Source organism: Sinocyclocheilus rhinocerous, unplaced genomic scaffold (genome assembly GCF_001515625.1).
Source record: "Sinocyclocheilus rhinocerous isolate Xijiao unplaced genomic scaffold, SAMN03320098_v1.1 scaffold284, whole genome shotgun sequence".
Classification (NCBI taxonomy): domain Eukaryota; kingdom Metazoa; phylum Chordata; class Actinopteri; order Cypriniformes; family Cyprinidae; genus Sinocyclocheilus; species Sinocyclocheilus rhinocerous.
In genome coordinates, this window is record NW_015628031.1 from 829,911 (window position 1) to 851,904 (window position 21,994).

The 21,994-nt window shown below is 36.6% G+C and overlaps 1 protein-coding gene across 1 annotated transcript in view; it reads left to right on the plus strand.

Moving 5' to 3' along the window:
• LOC107737188 (titin-like) overlaps positions 1-21,994 on the plus strand; it is a 54,841-nt gene that overhangs the window by 27,175 nt on the left and 5,672 nt on the right. Inside the window, exons 4-13 of the mRNA XM_016548634.1 lie at positions 1,133-1,168; positions 4,902-4,964; positions 7,196-7,369; positions 8,636-8,740; positions 9,064-10,971; positions 11,119-11,505; positions 11,596-11,688; positions 12,023-12,097; positions 14,550-14,717; positions 18,236-18,370. Of these exons, the coding sequence (XP_016404120.1) occupies positions 1,133-1,168; positions 4,902-4,964; positions 7,196-7,369; positions 8,636-8,740; positions 9,064-10,971; positions 11,119-11,505; positions 11,596-11,688; positions 12,023-12,097; positions 14,550-14,717; positions 18,236-18,370 (3,144 nt within the window). The remainder of the gene's footprint in view (positions 1-1,132; positions 1,169-4,901; positions 4,965-7,195; positions 7,370-8,635; positions 8,741-9,063; positions 10,972-11,118; positions 11,506-11,595; positions 11,689-12,022; positions 12,098-14,549; positions 14,718-18,235; positions 18,371-21,994) is intronic.

Below are 21,994 nucleotides of genomic sequence, written 5' to 3' on the forward strand. Positions count from 1 at the left end.
ATGCACACCGCCACACCGGCATTCCAGCCTACAAAATGTTCCCAAACACACACGCACAGGTTCCTCTGTGGAGAAAACGGCCCAAATCTGCACTAATCACTGTCTGAACAGGAAACACTAGATCTGTTCCAAAACCTAGTGAGCTGCCTACCTAGACAGCTTTCCTTTGGTCAGAGATACCAGAATACCTCGATGCATTTCAACTAGCGCAGCAAGATTAGTTTCTTTTTAATATATGCATATATTTATTTAATATATGCTAATTCAAGTCAACATGAAATTAAAACTGACTATCCTTATTTTTCATGGAATATTGCAGTGTTTATTATAAATCAGTGTGTTTCACTGTTTCTTAATTTTACTGCCTTCATTTGGCCAAATTCTTTTGGCAAAAAAGGCCAGAATACCAAAATGCATTGCAACGAGCACAGTGAAAAATCGGATTAAAAATGCTGTTTGGGTGTTTTTATAATATATTTCAAATATATGCACATTTTTATTTAATATATGCTTATTAAAGCCAACATCAAAACTGATAATTCTCATTTGCATGGAATATTGCAGTGTTTATTGTAAATACATGAGTTTTACTATTTCTTGATTATGATTTATTTGGCAAAAAAGGCAATTTTAAAACTACTGTTTGATTATTTTATAATTCTCTAAATATATGCATATATTTAATATATAATCATATAATATATGCTTAGAGTCCGCATTACATTAAATCTGACATGAATGTCACAGTGTTTATTATAAATGAATGCATTTCATGTGTACGGCACTATTTCTTAATTATGCTGCCTTCATTTTGCCAAATTTTTGGCAAAATCGGCCAGAATACAAGAATGCATTACAACGAGCACAGTGAAAAAAAAAAACAGATTAAAATTGCTCTCTGATTATGTTTATGATCTAACTATTTAGTATATAATATTTAAAATATTTCAATTTTTAAATATTTCATATATGCATATATTTAATATTTATTTAATATATCCTCCTATGTATATATACTCTTGATGTTCCATTTCAGTTAGGATGCTCCCTTAGAAGGCAGCTGTCTATGTAGAAAGCACTCACTAGGTTTTGGAACAAAGCCCCTGACACACACTTTCTCTCTCTCTCTCAGGTTCTCAGGCGTTGGCTGGTTCTTCTTCTGGTTCCAGTAAGTACCGAACCCTCTTTCATCCTCTCTCCTCTCTCTCTGATATGTCAGTCATCCCTCGCTCTCTCTTTCTTCATTGTCTCTGTGCTCCATCCCTCGTTATGTCTTCTTCATTTTTCATGGGCCGCCCGTCCTGTGGCTTTCATCATCGGCAAACCGCTGAAACTAGCCGCAATTCAGCCTAACATCAGAGGGCAGGAGGAAGAAAGATAAAGAGAGATACAGAGGAAGGAACAGAGAGAAGCAGGAAAGATGACGTGATTCCTTGAGGGTTCAAACAGAATAAGAAATATTAGAGATTCACTCTGAAGACACGCCTACAGCATCACATGCACTAAACACACACAATATCAGCCCACATCTAAGAAGGGATTTCCCAGAAAACAACAGTACAGCTGGTGGGTCGATCTCAGACACAGCCCTACTGAAATTCACCCAAAAAAAAACCTAGTTACGGGAGTTATTGTTACAACAATAAAACTAAAACAATAAAAACTTGGTGTTGTTATTGTTGACTAGAACCACTAAAAATTATTTTTGTTAATTGAAATAAAAATAGAAATATTATATAAAAAAACTTAAAACTTAAAAACAAATGAAAATTAGAAATGTTGCCTTGGCAAATAACTGAAATAAAATAACTTTAAAATGTACTAAAATTGAAATAAAAATGAATTAAAGAGTAATGTAAAAAATTATTTGAAAGAACAAACACTAAATAATAAAAGTAAAAAAATTATAAAAATGGCAAGCATATAACAAAATTACTATCACTTAAAAAACTGAAAATATAAAATAAAAGCTAATTTAAAATATTAATACATACCATTAGAGACCTATCTTTCATATCCCATCATCAACTTGTTTTAAACGTTTTCCTAAATATGAATGATTTTCTATTGTGTGTAAATGTTTGTATATATAGTTCTTAATATTTTATTAATATAAATACTTATCAATATCAAAATTTAAATCAATATTTAAATGTGATATTTTAATTGAAATTAAAATATTTAAATGCATTTTATTTATTAATGATACAATAAAAATGAAAAATTTCCCAAAATGAAAGAAATTTATAGCGAGCTGGTTACCTAATGTTTATAGTGATTTTACAGTAGTAACAGAAACTATAATATCTACATCCTCAGAAGGACTATGTTTACCACAGTAAAGGTTTCTAATGGGTACCTCTACAAGAGGACGGTCAAGTGTCATTTCGCTACAAGTAGTTTCAGCTGTCTTTTAGATTAGATGCTCATTATTGCCGTTATTATCACATATACAGCAGGACACTGGAGCTGAGGATCCAAAATTCACTTTTTACCACACCTGACAAAAAAACATAAAAAAAAAGACACAAGTCTTAAAAACAGTGATTAACTGGCCAATTACTCACTACAGTTGCATTTGACGCTTGTTGAGTGTTAATTTTGGACCCTGGGTGTAGCTCCGTGAAGGTGGAGGTAGATCGAGGACGTGTTTGTATGCATGTGAACGTATTTCAAACACAGACCTGAAGGATCTCAAAGCACGTACAGTGGGGAAAAAAAGTATTTAGTCAGCCACCAATTGTGCAAGTTCTCCCACTTAAAAAGATGAGAGAGGCCTGTAATTTTCATCATAGGTATACCTTCAACTATGAGAGACAAAATTAGAAAAAAAAATCCAGAAAATCACATTGTAGGATTTTTAAAGAATTTATTTGCAAATTATGGTGGAAAATAAGTATTTGCAGAACGGTTTGCAAAACACATGCAGTTTAACTCTGCCAGAAAGTTTTCTCAAACTCGCTTGACTTTATGCGTTGTGGCGAAGCATGTTTCAAGAAATGCTGAGTAGATCCCTGCCTGTCCTGTCGCCGTAGTCATAGTCTAATTTTAAAACTGTCTGTGTTCCTGAGGAAAAGCACTTAGTGGAAGTGAAGCCCGGGACGCTGCGATGTCAGGACTTTAAGAGCGTTTGTGTAACGTCGTAAAGCTTTAAACGGCCTTCCAGCGACATGATGCTGATGCATCTGATGCATTCAGGAAAATGGGCATGATTCAGTACGGGAGTTAACAGGAAATTATGTCCTCAGAGCCACAGTAGAATTAAATTAAAAGGCAGCATAGCAGACAGAGTGTGTGTTAAAGGAATAGTTCACCCAAAAATGAAAATTTGTTGAAAAATTTACTCACCCTGAGGCCATCCAAGATTTCTTTATCAGATCAGATTTGGAGAAATGTAGCATTCTATCACTTGCTCACCAATGGCTCATCTGCAATGAATGGGTGCCGTCAGCATGAGAGTCCAAACAGCTGATAAAAACAAAACATCCCAGTAAGCCACAAGTAATTCACACCACTCCAGTCCAGCAGTTAACATCCACTATTAAGGTGTTTTTAACTTTAAACTGAGTACTCTATCCATAATCTCTGTCCAGTGAAAAGTTGTCTGCTCTGAATCAGGAGAGAAATCTGCACTGATCAAGCACTGTTTACTAGCCAAAACAGTTCTAAACAAATATGTGGGAGGATTTTGATGTGAGATTACTTTTTTTTCTGGAGGAAGCGTTATTATGGATTATGGACCCATATTTTAGCCAGAAACAGTTTGAAGTAAAAAAAAAAAGTCTTGATGGATTTCTTTCTTACAAACATGCAGCTTTTTGCTTCACAAGATGTTAACTGATGGACTGGAGTGGTGTGGATTACTTGTGGATTATTGTGATGTTTTTATCAGCTGTTTGGACTCTCATTCTGACGGCACCCATTCACTGCAGAGCATCCATTTTTTGAGCAAGTGATGGAATGCTACATTTCTCCAAATCTGTTCCCTTGAAGAAACAAACTGATTTCGGATGGCCTTAGATACATTTACAGCAAATTTTCATTTTTCGGTGAACTATTCCTTTGAGGCATCAACACATGGCTCTTTTTGGGTTGTGTGTGTGTGTGTGTGTGTGTGTGTGTAGCATATGGCCCAGAGAAATCAAACTCATAGATCATGTCCATGTTTTCTCTCCCCTGTAGTCTAAGGGTCCAAGGGTCTCCCACACAGGGGGAACAACACACACACAAGCACATAACATGCACACACCACACTTACACAAACACACACGCTCAAACGTACAAGAGAGGGAGCTGATATGTAGGCCAGTGTGTGTGTGTGTGTGTGTGTGTGTGTGTGTGTGTGTGTTCCTATTAATGTGTGCTGGATGAATGGCCTTCTGCACACACAGACGCAGGGATTATACGGTCAGTGTGTGTGTGTTCAGACAGGGATTACGAGGTCAGAGCGGCGAGTCTGATCCTCTGGCTGCTGGTTGGTCAGTTGGGCAAATAGCCACAAGAAGTAGAACAAACCAGTACACACAAACATTACAGGAAATGACATCACAGCAAAACACAGTCAGTGAATGATAAATTCGCTTTCATTCAGAAAAATGATCACGATTCAGATAAACATTCATTTTAAGTGAATGATTAATATGATATATACAAAACACACACACAAACATACATGATCTCTCCTCTTGACAGTCGTACACATGCATAATGATTTTGTGTCTTTATATGTTATCTTATGAACAACAAATAACAGGACATTATATGATAGGAAGAATAATCCGCATTTGACTTTGAATGGACTGCAGCATAAAATTAGACTCTGTCTTTAGACCTTGTGTTACTGTAGTTTCAGCTGCAGGTGTTGTTTTCAGATGCTTATTGTTCGTCTTTAATGCCAACAGTGACTGACACTTCAGCTGAAGAATTCACTACAGCTTTAACAGAAGCGCCAGCTTTGAACACAGGTGGGACAGTGTGACCCTCAAAGGCTCCCGTAGTTGTAGCGATAAGTAGTAACCTAGAATATAACGTGTAGAGTAATATACTAGGCGATATGAGGTACTATGCAAGTTGCTGCCTTAGTGCACTAGCAGAGCTTAATGATGATGTAATGTGCCTTAATCCAACAGAGCGCCATCTGCATCTACATGAGCGCACACACGCAAACACACATGCACAAACACATGCATACTGACAATCTGCATTAAACCGCAGCTTCATAATCTAACAGCATCTCACTTAAGACCTCAGATATTACAAATGTGCTCCGGTTAGATAAACTGATGACGCACTGGAGATGACTGAAATGACTGGCATCCTTTCTGTAATATGCTCAAGCAACATCAGCCACGTGTTTTTCTCATTCTTGACTTGTTGCACTGAACTGGCAAACGTGAAGACATTTTTATCTGAAATAAAATAGTACAAATATAACAATAACACTTATATATATATATATATATATATATATATAACATATAACACTGTATTTATGATAATAAAACGGCATGCACTGATTTAACGCAATAACTAAAGTAGTATTTTAGAAATGTGTTGTTACTACAAACTGCATCACATTTTCAAAAAATAGTGGGCAATATCAGGGTTGTGCGTCATTCAAAATAGAGTTGAAAATGAAATTCCAATTTAGCTTGTGAATTTAATGTATCAAACAGGATGAACTGCAATTCATATTTGAAATTTCAAAGTTGACTTTAAAGTTTATCAAAACAAACTGAATGTTTTTAGTTTAAAAGATTCTAAAAAACTTTAAGTTTAAAGGCAGTTACAGTAGATAGATAGATAGATAGATAGATAGATAGATAGAACGATAGATAGATAGATTAAAATATTCTAAAAGTCTAAGCTTGAAAGCAGATAGAATGATAGAACGATAGAACGATAGATAGATTAAAATATTCTAAAAGTCTAAGCTTGAAGGCAGATAGATAGATAGACAGACAGACAGACAGATAGATAGATTCTAAAAGTCTAAGCTTGAAGGCAGATAGATAGATAGATAAAAATATTCTAAAAGTCTAAGCTTGAAGGCAGATAGAATGATAGAACGATAGACAGACAGACAGACAGACAGACAGATAGATAGATAGATAGATAAATAGATTCTAAAAGTCTAAGCTTGAAGGCAGATAGATAGATAGATAGATAGATAGATAGATAGATATTCAAATTCACTCATGAATTGAAAGGGAGCCGATTATTCTGAATTTTGCACATTCCTGCATGTTAAGCAGTATGCTAGTACCCCGTTCTGAATATTTTAATACACAGATTGAACATGAATTGAATTCATAACCGCCTCTGCAGTGCAGAATGGGATTCCAGTTGACACTAGCGCCCCCCCCCATGTGCAAACTAGAATATATAAAATGCAAGCAGTTTTGTAACTAGCAGAGCTTAATGATGATGTAATGTGCCTTAATCCAACAGAGCGCCATCTGCATCTACATGAGCGCACACACGCAAACACACATGCACAAACACATGCATACTGACAATCTGCATTAAACCGCAGCTTCATAATCTAACAGCATCTCACTTAAGACCTCAGATATTACAAATGTGCTCCGGTTAGATAAACTGATGACGCACTGGAGATGACTGAAATGACTGGCATCCTTTCTGTAATATGCTCAAGCAACATCAGCCACGTGTTTTTCTCATTCTTGACTTGTTGCACTGAACTGGCAAACGTGAAGACATTTTTATCTGAAATAAAATAGTACAAATATAACAATAACACTTATATATATATATATATATATATATATATAACATATAACACTGTATTTATGATAATAAAACGGCATGCACTGATTTAACGCAATAACTAAAGTAGTATTTTAGAAATGTGTTGTTACTACAAACTGCATCACATTTTCAAAAAATAGTGGGCAATATCAGGGTTGTGCGTCATTCAAAATAGAGTTGAAAATGAAATTCCAATTTAGCTTGTGAATTTAATGTATCAAACAGGATGAACTGCAATTCATATTTGAAATTTCAAAGTTGACTTTAAAGTTTATCAAAACAAACTGCCCCCATGTGCAAACTAGAATATATAAAATGCAAGCAGTTTTGTAAAGCTCAGCACTTTGTGTGTGTGCGTGTATTCCATGCTGACTCTGGTTTCTCTAACCCGTTTCTATTACACTCACCCCGCAAATCCCATTAGATGCCCCTCCTGAACACCACTTCCCACCAGCTGAAATAGAGCCTAAGGCACTTTATACCACTATGGAAGCCCCGCCCCCTACCACACCCCCTTCTCATATTCTCAGTGAGGACACACACCACAAAGCCACACCCCTGGAGGAGGGGCCTGTTCACGCACATATAGAAAGCAGAGGTAATTTACGGGCACTAGTTTGTATGTGCTAGTGTTGTTAGTATGCTATAGAAGCATCTTTCAAACAGTCAGAGCACTGTAGCCAAGCCAAGAGCTCAGTGACTCTGCTGCCAGTAAGTCATCTACTCAAACGTACCCCTAGAGGATTGTGGGTAATGGCTCCAAAGCAGTGTGCGCAGTGGGAAATCAATGCTCAATTAGACAGTGTTTTCCCCTGTCAAAATATAGAGTGACTTTGCATCTTTCAGTGCAAAGCGGATTAGGGCGGCCTGCGAATATATATAAAACAAAGAACCACCACACACACACACACGCGCGCATTGATCGAAGCGCACATACGCACCCGAGGAATGAATACTGCATGACGTTTAACGAGTGAACGAGAACTCCAGCTTGAGCTCAGATCAGAAAACGTCAAGCTGGCATGAAAAAACGGAGGGGGGAATAAAGCACTCAGCTGAGACGCGAGACAGAGCAGCTCCTCGGATGGATTTAATAAAGGTGGAGATCTTTGAGATTCCCAGCAGGATACGACATACGTGTGTTGATGAAATTACAGCATGGTCGTTGTTTACACGCAGGAGTGTCTGTGTACCTCAAACAACACCAATCTGTCATTTGAGATTAATTGCTGTTTGGTTTGTCTGTTTAACGTCATATGCCACTTTTAATGTGTTTAGGTACTACATACACCCTTGCAACCAAATAGAAGATCACTCAGAAGGGCATTCACTTTAGTTTGAAACTAGATTCAAATTAAGACTCACATCAATAAAGCACAGACATAAATGAAACCAATAACTGCTCTTTAGATGTTTCCATTACACAGCTGATTCCATGAAATGCAAAGAAAACAAATGGGTAAATGATTATGTGACTGAAAGATAAGCTTAATATTCATGAGATGAATAAAACTAAAAATTACTAAAAATATTACATACATTAAAAAAAAATATATATATATATATATATATATTTCTAAGAGATTATTTCCGAAAATCTCTTATTTTCTAAACCTGGTCTGACTGGTGATTGAAAGTGCTGCACAAAGCAAAATTTTATACAAAAAAGTGGTAAAGATAACGGTCAAAAAAGTAGACAACGAAAATGAACACACAAAAGAAGAAGTTAATATGTAATTTAGATTATTTCATTCAGATGTGACTTCTTGTTGGTTCTTTTTGGTGTTATGTCATTCTGACATAGCAAGATTTTTAAAGCCCTATAATGCCTAAGTGACATTTCCTTCTTTTTGATAAACTACAGTTCCTCACAGACATAATCACCAACCCAAGCACCCAGGAAAAAACATGTTTCCTGTTGAAAAAGAGAGGACACACCACGGAGAAATTAAGAAACAGCCCGTCAAAGGTATTGTTAGGCCATCAAGAGTTCTGGTAGAATTCTATTATTGTGGTAGATGTGGTTTTGGTGACCTTTTCCTAACCTGTAGTTAATAATGAAAAGTGTAGTAGAGACCACAGAGGAGTTTTGTGGTCTATGGTTGCTATAGATTAAGATCATTGTGATTGAGTATAGTGTGAAAGTGATGAATGTACCTATGATGAATGTACACAGGTTGTTATTTCTGGCTAGTCTGCTTGGTGTTCAATAGCTGTTTGTAAAGCACAACACGGTGTATGTGTTTGTGTGTACATACTAATTTTGTGATTATCTGAATGATTGCACCCAAGCATTCCCTATACCACCCCCAGTAGAGGATTCTGGGAAGGGTGAGGAGATTTCTGGGAGGAAAGAGAGGATTTCTGGGAAGCATGAAGAAGAGTCTGTTGGGCCAATGCCAGAATCTGCGGTGTCAATTCCAGAGCCTGTCAAGCCAATATCGGAATTTCATGAGCCAATGCATAAATATCATGTTCATAACTCAATAACATCCAATATGGTTCAATATCATGAACCAATACCGAAATCTCATGATCCAATAGTAAAACTTCACAAGCCAGTACCAGAATCTCATGAGCCAATAGTAAAACCTCATGACCCAATAATGAAACCTCATGAGCCTATGCATAATCCTCATGAGCCAACAGTAAATCGACATGAGCCAATAGTGAATCCTCATGAGCCAATGCATAAACCTCATGAGCCAACAATGAATCCACATGAGCCAATACTGAAACTTCATGAGCCAGTGCATAAAACTCATGAGCCAATAGTGAATCCTCATGAACCAATAGTTAAACCTCATGAGCCAGTGCATAAAACTCATGAGCCAGCAGTACACCATTATGAGGCAGTGCATAAACCTGATGATCCAATAGTGAGTCCTCATGATCCAATAGAGAATCCCCACAAGACGATGGCGAATCCTCATGAGCCAATGCTTAAACCTCATGAGCCAATAGTGAATTCACATGAGCCAGTCCATAAACCTCATGAGCCAATAGTGAATCCTCATGAGCCAATGGTGAAACACCATGAGCCAATGCATACACCTCATGAGCCAATAGTACATCATCATGAGGCAATGCATAAACCTCATGATCCAGTAGTGAAAACTCATAATCCAATAGTGAATACTTACAAGCCGATAGTGAATCCTCATGGACCAGTAGTACATCATCATGAGTCAATGCATAAACCTCATGATTCAATAGTGAATCCTCACAAGCCGATAGTGAATCCTCATGGGTCAGTAGTACATCATCATGAGGCAATGCATAAACCTCATGATCCAATAGTGAAAACTCATGATCCAATAGTGAATCCTCACAAGCTGATAGTGAATCCTCATGAGACAATGCATAAACCTCATGAGCCAACAATGAATCCACATGAGGAACCTCGTGAGCCAATGCATGAAGCTCATGAGCCAGAGAAACCTCATGAACCAATAGTACATTATCATGAGTTAATGCATAAACCTCATGATCCAATAGTGAATTCTCATGACGCAATAGTAAATACTCACACACTGATAATGAATCCTCATGAGACAATGCATAAACCTCATGAGTCAATTGTGAAACCTCATGAGCCAATTGTGAAACCTCATGAGCCAATGCATAAAGCTCATGAGCCAGAGAAAACTCATGAGCCAATAGTACATCATCATGAGCCAATGCATAAAGCTCATGAGCCAGAGAAACCTCATGAGCTAATAGTACATCATCATGAGCCAATGCATAAACCTCATGAGCCAGAGAATCCTCATGAGCCAATAGTACATCATCATGAGCCAATGCATAAACCTCATGAGCCAATGGTGGAACCCCATGAGCCAATGCATAAACCTCATGAGTCAATAGTGAAACCTCATGAGCCAATGGTGAAACACCATGTGCCAATGCATAAACCTCACGAGTCAATAGTACATCATCATGAGCCTATGCATAAACCTCATGAGCCAATAGTGAAACCTCATGAGCCAATGGTGAAACACCATGAGCCAATGCCTCATGAGCCAATAGTACATCACCATGAGACAATGCATAAACCTCATGAGCCAACAGTACATCATCATGAGGCAATGCATAAACCTCATGAGCCAGTAGTGAAATCTCATGAGCCAATGCATAAATCTCATGAGCCAATTATACATCATCATGAGGCAATGCATAAACCTCATCAGCCAATAGTACATAATCATGAGGCAATTCACAAACCTCATGAACCAATAGTACATCATCATGAGGCAATGCATACACCTCATGAGCCAATAGTACATCATCATGAGGCAATGCATAACCCTCATGAGCCAGTAGTGAAAGCTCATGAGCCAATAGTACATCATCATGAGGCAATGCATAACCCTCATGAGCCAGTAGTGAAAGCTCATGAGCCAATAGTACATCATCATGAGGCAATGCATAAACCTCATCAGCCAATAGTGAAACCTCATGAATCAATATTAGAATCTCATGGACACATACCAACACAGCCAAAAAGGGAATCTCATAAACCAGTACCAGAGTCAGAGACAATGCATGGATCTGTGCTGCCAAAAGTAGAGACAGTTTCATCAGTACACATGCCACATGAATCAGTACCAAAGCATCACATCTTAGGACCAAAACATGAGGATATAAAGTCAGTACTACAGAAACCAAAGGAGTCAGAAGAAGGAAAGTCAAAAGAAGAGGAGGAAGGGTCTCATAAACACACAGCTGTTGAAGGTATGGCTCAGCTGGTAGTTTCAAACGGCCTGTAGTACAGAATGTAGTATAAACCTGTGGATTGCTCAGTTCTTCTCTTTGCTCGTCTAGATCCACACAAACACTCAGAAGAGCATGGTAAAGGAGAGGGTGAAGTAAAACCCATTCATAAGTGGGAGAGAGAAGATGAAGAGAATAAAAAAGGTATCCATGGTGTGAGGTCAACTTAGAGCACATTGTGTGGCTGGTTAAGTCTATCACTGCGTATGCATAGTAGTCATTAGAATCCATATTAGCAAGGAGCTGCATTAACTTCTGTAGCCTGCCACTTTAGACTGTATATATATTATAGTCTATATGGTTGCTAGTGATTTTTTGTCCCTGTTAAATGTCTCAAACAATGATTCTATTCCCTCCCTTAAGCATGTGGATGGATAGCTGGAGATTTGCTTGTCGTAGACTCGATTTGCTTTGCTTGTCGTAGTAGGTTTCTAGATGAACATATTGTAAAAAAAATAAGACTTTTCATTCTCTGAAGCTCTTCTAAAGTTCTTACTATCTGGAGGGCAACAGACCGTACAGCTAAAAGGCATCATATATGACGACTTCAAAGGTGAGAAAGAAATTAAAATGAGCTAAGAAAAGGTAGAAAGAGATTTCAAAGTACAATGTCACAGTATTTAAAAGAATGGGGGAATGTTCTAGATAGAAAACTTTAACATTCTAGATTCTAGAACCTTCGACTCAAATGGGTTCTAGAGCTCACCGTAGTTCATACAATTTAAACACTAACATGCTTTAGTCTCTAGAACTGAAGTTAATGTGTTGTGTGGAACTGTGAGTTGTTTAGAAGCACTAAGTAACTAAATAGTTCTACTCAGAACGTTAGTGTTTCTGAATTAATTACAATTTTTCATTTAGCAGATACTTCATTGATGTACTGTAGAAATGTCATGCTGCCGCATTTTTTTAATGAATCAAGCAGAGTTATAGAACACAGTACAGAATTTTTCAATAGACCTTAGTCAGGGTACCATCACATTTTAGATTTTTTTTTTTGCCTTTATTGTGACAGGACAGATCAGAATTGACAGGAAGTGAAGTGGGACAGAGAGGGGGGCGGGATCGGGAAAGTTCCTCGAGTTATGATTCGAACACGGGACGCCCATAGCGTAACAGCACTGTATTTCGGCACACTGCCCTCAAGGCTATCGGCGCAGACATATTTAATTTTTGACAGGAATGAAAACAAGGCTGTCAGGGATAGAAGTACAGTGTTTTCAATCGATTGTACTGTTGTTTAAGAACATACCGATTGTCAACTGACCAAACATCTTTCCAAAAGACTTTCAGTAGACAAAAATTCCACACAAAAAAGCGTTGAAAGTTGTGAAAATTATTTGTGATCTTCATACAGCACATGCACTCACAGCCTTGTCTTCAATATGCCATTGAACTTACTAAGGTCTATAATTGGGCTTTAGTTCAATGGAGGTACAGGTAACTGTGCAGAGTTCTAGAACACGTTTCAGTGGAGATGTGAATTAATGGCTAGTACTTTAGAAAGTTCTAGAACACGTGATGTTGAGCGTTCAAAAACTAAAGACTCGCTGAGTTTGATGTTTCTCAGCATGTCACTCCCTCTCTCCAGCGTTCTAACTCTCATTAATCCCTTCATCCCTGCTTCTCAATATAAATGTGTGATATATAAGGTAAGTGTGTTGTGATCAGCTTGTGTGTGTGTGTGTAACTCTCATTTATATTTCATTGATTTGCCTGTTCCTATGTGCTGAGACAGGCTCTGTACTGAGTTCTCGCTCTCTGGCTTTTAAAGTGCACATAAATATTTGAAAGGCACGTCTAAACTGATAAACAATTCTGAAATAGCTAAGAATTCGTAAAGCTTATTAAATGGTCTGGTTAATATGCATTTACACATGCATTTGTATAAGTTTACTTGTATATTAAATTGTTGTGCCTTTAATTGTGCTCAAACTGACACATACTGCAATTGCAACATCAGGAACATTAGATTTAGCTAAAAAAAATTAAAAGTACTGAATTTATTTGAAATAGAAATCTTTTGTAATTTTCTGAATGTCTTTACTGTCAATTTTGATCAATTACATGCATCCTTGCTCAACAAAAGTAGTACTTTCTTCCAAAAAATACATCTTACTATGTACACCTCCACTTTCTAGAACCTCGTATCTGTCACGTTGAGGTCAAAATGCTGTGTAACGCTTGGCAGGCACCGGGTCAGATTCTCAAAAAGAGCGACACTGAATGTGGTTCATTGATGCACTAGACACTGATTCGCTGTGAGTGACAGAAAGAAACAGACATGAGAGAAAGATACAGGACAGGTGTGAATGGGAACTGGGAGAAACCCAGCAGTTTGACAAAAAAGATCTGCTTCAGAAGACGGAGAAACAGCTGTTTTAGAAAAACATCTGTCATCAGATTTCCCAACATCCCTGGAGCACACGCACACATACACACGCTTACAAACGCCACACACACATACACACACACGTGCACGAGGTGTGGGAAAGACTCCCGTAAGAGTGTGTGAGATATCGCCCTGTCAGCAACACACACAACACCCACACACACATCTTCATTTCAGCCGTCAATACTTTGGGCGCAGCAGGAAAGACACAAAGTGAAGCAAAAAAAAAGAGTCAATAGCTCTTCATTGATTCAGCATTGAGATTGATGTAGTCTGAATGTCATACTCTAACATTCACACCACAAAACTTCCTAGTCCACCCAGAGCATTTAAACTAAACTGCAAAAAATCGAATCGAATTTTTAAAATCATCATGATTCTGATGTCATAAGCTCATTAACATATACCCGCCCACATTAAGTGCCGTATTCAGCAGCTTGACTGACATTTCGCATCCCATTTCATCTCATTATCTCAAAAACCAGGAACTCTTCTGACTGACATTTTGCATCCCATTTCATCTCATTATCTCAAAAACCAGGAACTCTTCTCTCTCTTTTAACCCTTCTTTACTTTAAAATGTAAAGTGTTGACGTCTCTCTCTCATTGTCAGATTGTGAATGTAACGGACACTCGAATCGCTGCAGTTACATCGACTTCCTGAACATAGTCACGTGTGTGAGCTGCAAACACAACACGCGTGGTCAGAACTGCGAACACTGTCGCATGGGCTTCTACAAAAACACCTCTGCAGAGCCTGATGATGAGAATGTGTGTATCGGTGAGTAACGGTGTACGTTTTTATATCTGAAATGTGCACAAATGTTGTGCAAAATAAATTAAATCACTGGCTCAAGCAATACTGTATCTCAAACAGTATGAATGGCATTAGCAATGCCAAGGTCACGGGTTCAATTCCCAGATGCTAGAACTAATAAAAAAGGTCTTAAATACAACCCGTCGAAATAAATGTTGAATTTAACTTTAAGAAATTATGACAGAAATATAGTACCATTTTACATTACAATGTACTTCTCAAAAGAAATAACACTATTTTTTAAAATTTAAACCTCTTTTGTGTAGGTTTGTTTTCCAGAAATTAAAAATAATTTTTCAATTTTCGTTTGATCACATTTTAAAAGATTAATTAAATAGTTTTTTAAGCCTTGATTTGATTACCACCATTTCTGATAATAAGTGTGTACAAAATCAAGTAAAATTAAAACAGAATTTCTGAATGAATAAATAAATACAAATAAATAAATAATGTAAAAAAATCACAGTTCTATTATTGTAAAAATTTTAATAAATTAACAAGTTGTTAATGTTTTATGAACTCAATTAATTAGACGTGCTTTTAAATTCTTAACATTTTGATTAAACCATTAAAACAAAATTCAGAAAAAAATATCAAGAAAAACACTGAATTTAGGAAAATTAAAACAGATTTTTTTTATAGGGCCCAAAAATGTTTTATTAAAGTTTTGTTAAACTTTTAATAAGTTGTTTTTGAATTGTATACGTTTCATAATTTCAATTAATTAGACATGCCTTTTGATACCTTTTGAAAATGTAATGTAACCATTAAAACAAAATTCAGACAAATTAAAACAGGGAAAAAAATGAATCCTGAAAAATGAAAGCAAAGAAAATATAATTTGTGAAAATATAAAACAGAATATGAGAAAAATAAAAAATTATCATTGGGCCCTTTTAAAAGCTGTTGTACATGACCTTAATCTAATAGCAATGTCACAATTATTTATTGCCAATTACTGCAGAGTGAACCATACTTGATGAAATTGAAATATTTACAATTACAACACACAAAATTACAATATTTAATGCATCCACTAAGGCCGTAAAACTGAGGAGGGCAGTGCTATACAATGCACAGTCTTTGGTGGCTGATTCCTTTTGTCAGTTTTAGACACTAAAAGCAATTCAGCAAAAAATGACTCCGATTACGAGCGTTAATCTTTAAAGAGCGCCTGTCCCAGCAGTCAGGAATCTACATTAAAAAAAATAAATAAAAAATACCTAAGGAGACAGGAAATCCCTCTAATTGAAACAAAAAGAGACGTACTTGGAGAAAAATACTAAGGACGTAATCAGTAGAAAGTTATACACAGACAACTGAATAAGGGAAGAAAGAAAGAAAAAATGCAAGATGAAACAAAACTGCGCTGGACGCCACGGTCAGCAAAGTTAAACTGCAACATTATCATCCTGGGAGCGTTATATTAGAGATTCCCAGCGGTCCTCAAATAAACGTCCAGAAATAAACCCGGATGTGACAGCTCTTAAATCAGTGCGACGCTGAGAGTACCAGGATGGAGAAGGAAGTCCATCTGCCGCATGAGGAGGCAGGGCGCGGGGTAAATGAAAGCGTGCTGTGAAGTCAGCACAAATGAACTCGCCCTCATCGGGTGTGCGCCAGGTGCCAACATGGCACAGGATCAACACCCAAGATCTCCGTGAGGAGAACATTTACCTCATTCTGAGCTCACAATAGCACTGAGTTTACAGTGTCTATTTTCAGGAGTTCTCACGGAAGTGCAGTAATTCGTTCTAATGCAGTTGGCTGCAGCCCAATGCAAAATACTGATGTGTATAAAAATATCGGTAGATAGTTTCTAAAAATAAGAAAAGATCAAAATGATTAATTTGCAGCTACCTTACACTATAAAAGTGATACAATACATTAGATCTTCAAACAACAAAGTACTTATGAGATAACAGATGTTAGCATCATCCTGGTTCCCTCGACAAAAACCAATAGGATTTCTCCATCGCCTTTTATTTATTGCAGAAAATAAAATCTGTGACATAAAATCATTTATGATTCTTACACATTTTTTTCATCATGATAATCTTCAGGGTTTCTGCAGGTTTATGAAGGTACAGTACATTTAAGACTTTATTAAAATCTTTATAAGACCAAGTAAAGAACACAAATCTTGATTTAAGGATGTTTAGAATTGTATTCCTTTTTTTTTTGTGCAGTGTATGCAAAACTTCATGCCATGGCTTTTTTAAGGCTTGTTGCACCTATTAAGACATTTTAAGGCCTTATTTTGTGGAAGGGCAAATTAAGACCTTTTTAAGCCCAGCAGAAATCCTGACTTCACGAATGAACACAATTTTACAAATTGTGAAACCTAAATACAAACGCCAAAAGTAAAAAGCTAAACTCTGCGTTTGTGTTGACCACAGACCTTATTTCAGCTATTTACACAAAACCCACTGATTTCATGATGATGGAATTGGAAGTGCTAAAGTGCGGGTTTCGGCCCGCAAAAATACATCATCCCTACAGCACTCCTATACCCAGCTATTTTTAGATAACCAAAGAGACGGGAAATGCAGTTTGGTCAAGTCTGTCTCTTCATAATCCAGCTAAATGATTTTTTTTTTCTTGCACAAAATGCATAAAAACTAAGCTGTACCATCAACATTCACAATTATAGTTTATAACGATTAATGCCAATTTTCTTATGAGTTTAAAGAAATGTTCAAGTGTTTCCTACTGTTAATTAAGATATAGTGTGAAGCAAGTTCATTCAACTTATAAATACCATCATTCCAACATAGCTCGAACACAACATAAAACTATACTGTTGCTCAATATTAGATGGCCGACTGATATATCGGCCGATATTTGGGATTTTTATTTTGACAGCACTATAACGCCAGCATCTGAATGCACAAAACTCCCATTCTTCATCTTCATTAGTTTATCGCCATATTGTTCATCAGCCACCCTGCTCTCTAAGGCTACGTCCACATGAAGCCAGAGCTTTCCCTATCCGATCTTTTTTTTCCCCTCGTCTCAAGAAATATCTGCGTAACGAAACCACAAAACCGACACAAAACGATGTAGTATACATGCCAGACCAGTATGTGGCACTGTAATTCTGCCACAGATACACTAAAAACAGAGAAGAAGACTTGGACTATGCGCATAAACCTTGCGCGCGGTATACAAACGAACATGGAACAATACATTTATTAATCTGTGTTAATGTTAGTTAATAAAAAGACAATCGTTCAGTGTTTGTTCATGTTTTTCCTATACGATACAAAATGTATGCGTATACAGCTAAACGCGTCTCCGTGTGGACGGGGCCTAAGATATCAGCAACGGCCATCAAAACATCCACATTGGTCGACCACTTCTCAATATAAACAAATAGCATACTTATTCTTTCTAACCACAAAAAAGCAACTACACAATGCAAACAAAGCTTAAAAGTTCAACCTTTTCCCCCCTAACTAATTCTCTCTCTTTCTTCTCAGAGTGTAACTGTAATACGATGGGCTCGTTGCACGACCGCTGTAACGGTACCGGCTTCTGTCAGTGTAAAGAGAGCACTACCGGAGTCAAATGTGATGACTGTCTCCCCGGTTACTATTGGAAACAGGGCTGTTTCCGTAAGTACCTCCCAGATTCATTAGCCACTTCCTAATCAGACTTCATTCAACTCTACAATCTAATTAACAAATCAATGTCAAAGTGTGCAATCGCCTCTCCATTCTCCTCAGCCAATTTCAAGTTTAAATCAGATATTAATTGGCTCAGTCCTTTACAAGGCTTTTGTTTTGTTGCCGTTTGAAATAAAAGTCACAGTGTAAACAATATAATTACTAGTTCTAGCTTGCAGTCATAAGTTTTTACACAGTGGAATTAAAGCGGCATTAATTCTACTTTTGAATGACAGAGAAAGGAGAAAGAAGCTTTAAAGGAATAGTTCACCCAAAAATGAAAATTTGCTCACCTTCAGGCCATACAAGATACAGATGAGTTTGTTTCTTCATGGGAATTTAGAGAAATGTAGCATTGCATCACTTGCTCAGCAATGGATGCTCTGCAGTGAATGGGTGCCGTCAGAATGAGAGTCCAAACAGCTGATAAAAACATCACAATAATCCACAAGTAATCCACACCACTCCAGTCCATCAGTTCAAGTCTTGTGAAGCCAAAAGCTGCGTGTTTGTAAGAAACAAATCCATCAAGATGTTTTTAACTGCAAACCATTGCTTCTGGCTAAAATACAAGTCTTTAATCCATAATATTGCTTTCTCCAGTGAAAAAGTCATCTTGTCTGAATCAGAAGAGAAATATGCACAGATCAAGCTCCGTTTATAAGCCAAAACAGTCCAAAACAGCTCTAAACGAATATATTTTGTTCTGAGAGGACAACAGGGGATGAACTTTCTCACTGGAGTAAGCGTTATTATGGATTATTTCACTTCACAAGACGTTAACTGATGGATTGGAGTCGTGTTGTGGATTATTGTGATTGCTTAAAATGTGTAGTCACACCATCTACCAGCAATGTCACATTTTGACACTGGGCTACTAGTGACCATTTTACTTTCTGTTTAAAAAAAAATTAGCACGGTTTCTGATTCAAATGTTGGAATTTGTTCCAAGTTGTGTAGCACAAAAAAGGGGTGTGGTCTCATAATGAAGAGGGCGGGATTCATTTGATTTGACAAGAGTCTGACCCCTTCTCACGACGCATTAGATATTTACCGCACATCAAAACAGCATATTACTGGTGTCTAATGGGTTTGGCTATTTGTGTATTCAAATGATGTGCTGCCATGCAGATTCTAAGCAGCCCTTGTTCATTGGAAACTGGTTTGTGGGGTAATGATCACATTTGTACCTGGATTCCCATGGTGATTCTAGAAGCCCTGCGCACAGCGTTTTCCCTGTGATCCATCTTTAAGATGAAACAGGCCCATGGCCAGAACCGCTAGCACTGTGAGAAGGGAAAACAGAGGAGAATCCATCAGGGACACACTTCCGGAGCTGGATTAGTTACTTTCTTCAAATAGATTTGATTTGTTCTTGGGTTAAGTGGATCTGCATGCAGCGAGTATTTACTGGCTCTAGTAAATGCAGAGGATGAACCGTTTGGTTAATGGAATAAGTTTTTACATAGTTTAGGCAAGTCTTTCAGAACTTTTTGTATTACAATCTCATGACCTTTTCAGTTTTGCAAAAATTTTTTGACCATTTAACCCTTCACATACACAGTCTTTTCCTGGGTTATGTTCAGAACGGCACACTAAAAGCTTAATTAATTAATTATCTATATTATACACAATACACTGCCTACTATTTTTAAAGTCTTTTCATGGGAGTAGATGGGCACTGAGTGTTATTTTTTCACAATTTGCTTGTTGCAATTCACTGATTGGTGGAGATTTACCTGCAGAATCATGGGTAATGTAGTTTTTCACTGAGAAATCCACTGAAATCTTATACCATCAAAAAATAAATACTGTGACAAATATTACTTACCATTAATTATTCACTCTGGAAATTGAAGGTCAAGTCGAACATGTTGCACTGTGGGATTCAGTGCTCAGTGCAGTGTGGTATTCAGTGCTCAGTGCAGTGTAATGTAGTAGTAGGTCATCCAGGTATTATATGCATAGTGCATAGTGTAGTATGCTATTCTGAACATAGCCATAGTCATCCTCATCTTTATCATTTTCTGTCCCTTTTTCTCACACACACACTCAATTGTTCACTGCTGAGACAGTTTGGGGTCAGGTGTGCAGCACCTGGTCTCATTAGTACCCAGACTTCTGCGACCCATTGTGGCTTTTTAATGACACCATAAGCCCATGTTAAATATGACACAGATACAAGCCACTAAGCAAATGATCGTGGCTCTGTGTGTGATAGAGAGGCGCTGCACTACACTACCGGCCAAAAGTTTGGAATAATTTAGATTTTGAAAGGTTTTTGAAAGAAGTCTCTTTTGGTCATAAAGGTAAAAATATCAAATTGTTAAGTATTTTTACATCTTAAAAAAGCTGTGTTCTATTTAAATATATTTTAAAATGTAATTTATTCCTGTGATCAAAGCTGAATTTTCAGCATCATTATCCCAGTCTTCAGTGTCACATGATCTTCAGAAATCATTCTAATATTCTGATTTGTTGCTCAAGAAACATTTCTGATTATTATCAGTGTTAAAAACAGTTGTGCTGCTTCATATTTTTGTGGAAACCATATTTAATTTTGTTTCAGCATTCTTTAATGAATCGAAAGTTCGAAAGAACAGCATTTATTTGAAATAGAAATCTTTTCTAACATTATGAATGTCGTTATTGTGACTTCTGATCAATCGTTCTTGCTGAATAAAAAGGTATTGTATCCAGGGTTTTTTATGTTTTATGTATAGGGCTGTCAAGTGATTATTTAAAAAAAAAATCTAATTAATTAATAGTGTGCGATTAATTAAAGATAAAGTTATTATTAAAGATAATAGTTATCATTGTCTTAATTTATAAAAACACTGAATAGACATTACAAAAAAGTAGCTTTAGAAAGAAATATTTTAATTCAAAATACAAAAATACAAATAAATAGTTGATTTGTTGCTCAAGAAACATTTCTGATTATTATCAGTGTTAAAAACAGTTGTGCTGCTTCATATTTTTGTGGAAACCATATTTAATTTTGTTTCAGCATTCTTTAATGAATCGAAAGTTCGAAAGAACAGCATTTATTTGAAATAGAAATCTTTTCTAACATTATGAATGTCGTTATTGTGACTTCTGATCAATCGTTCTTGCTGAATAAAAAGGTATTGTATCCAGGGTTTTTTATGTTTTATGTATAGGGCTGTCAAGTGATTATTTAAAAAAAAAATCTAATTAATTAATAGTGTGCGATTAATTAAAGATAAAGTTATTATTAAAGATAATAGTTATCATTGTCTTAATTTATAAAAACACTGAATAGACATTACAAAAAAGTAGCTTTAGAAAGAAATATTTTAATTCAAAATACAAAAATACAAATAAATAGTGAAATAAGAAATTATTTAAAAAAAGAAACAATACTCTAAATAAAAAATTAAAAGCGCCAGTAGGTGGTGGCAAATCCCTATCTTAAAGGGGTCATATGATGCTGCTAAAAAGAACATTATTTTGTGTATTTGGTGTAATGAAATGTGTTTATGCGGTTTAAAGTTAAAAAAACACATTATTTTCCACATACTGTACATTATTGTTTCTCCTGTATGCCCC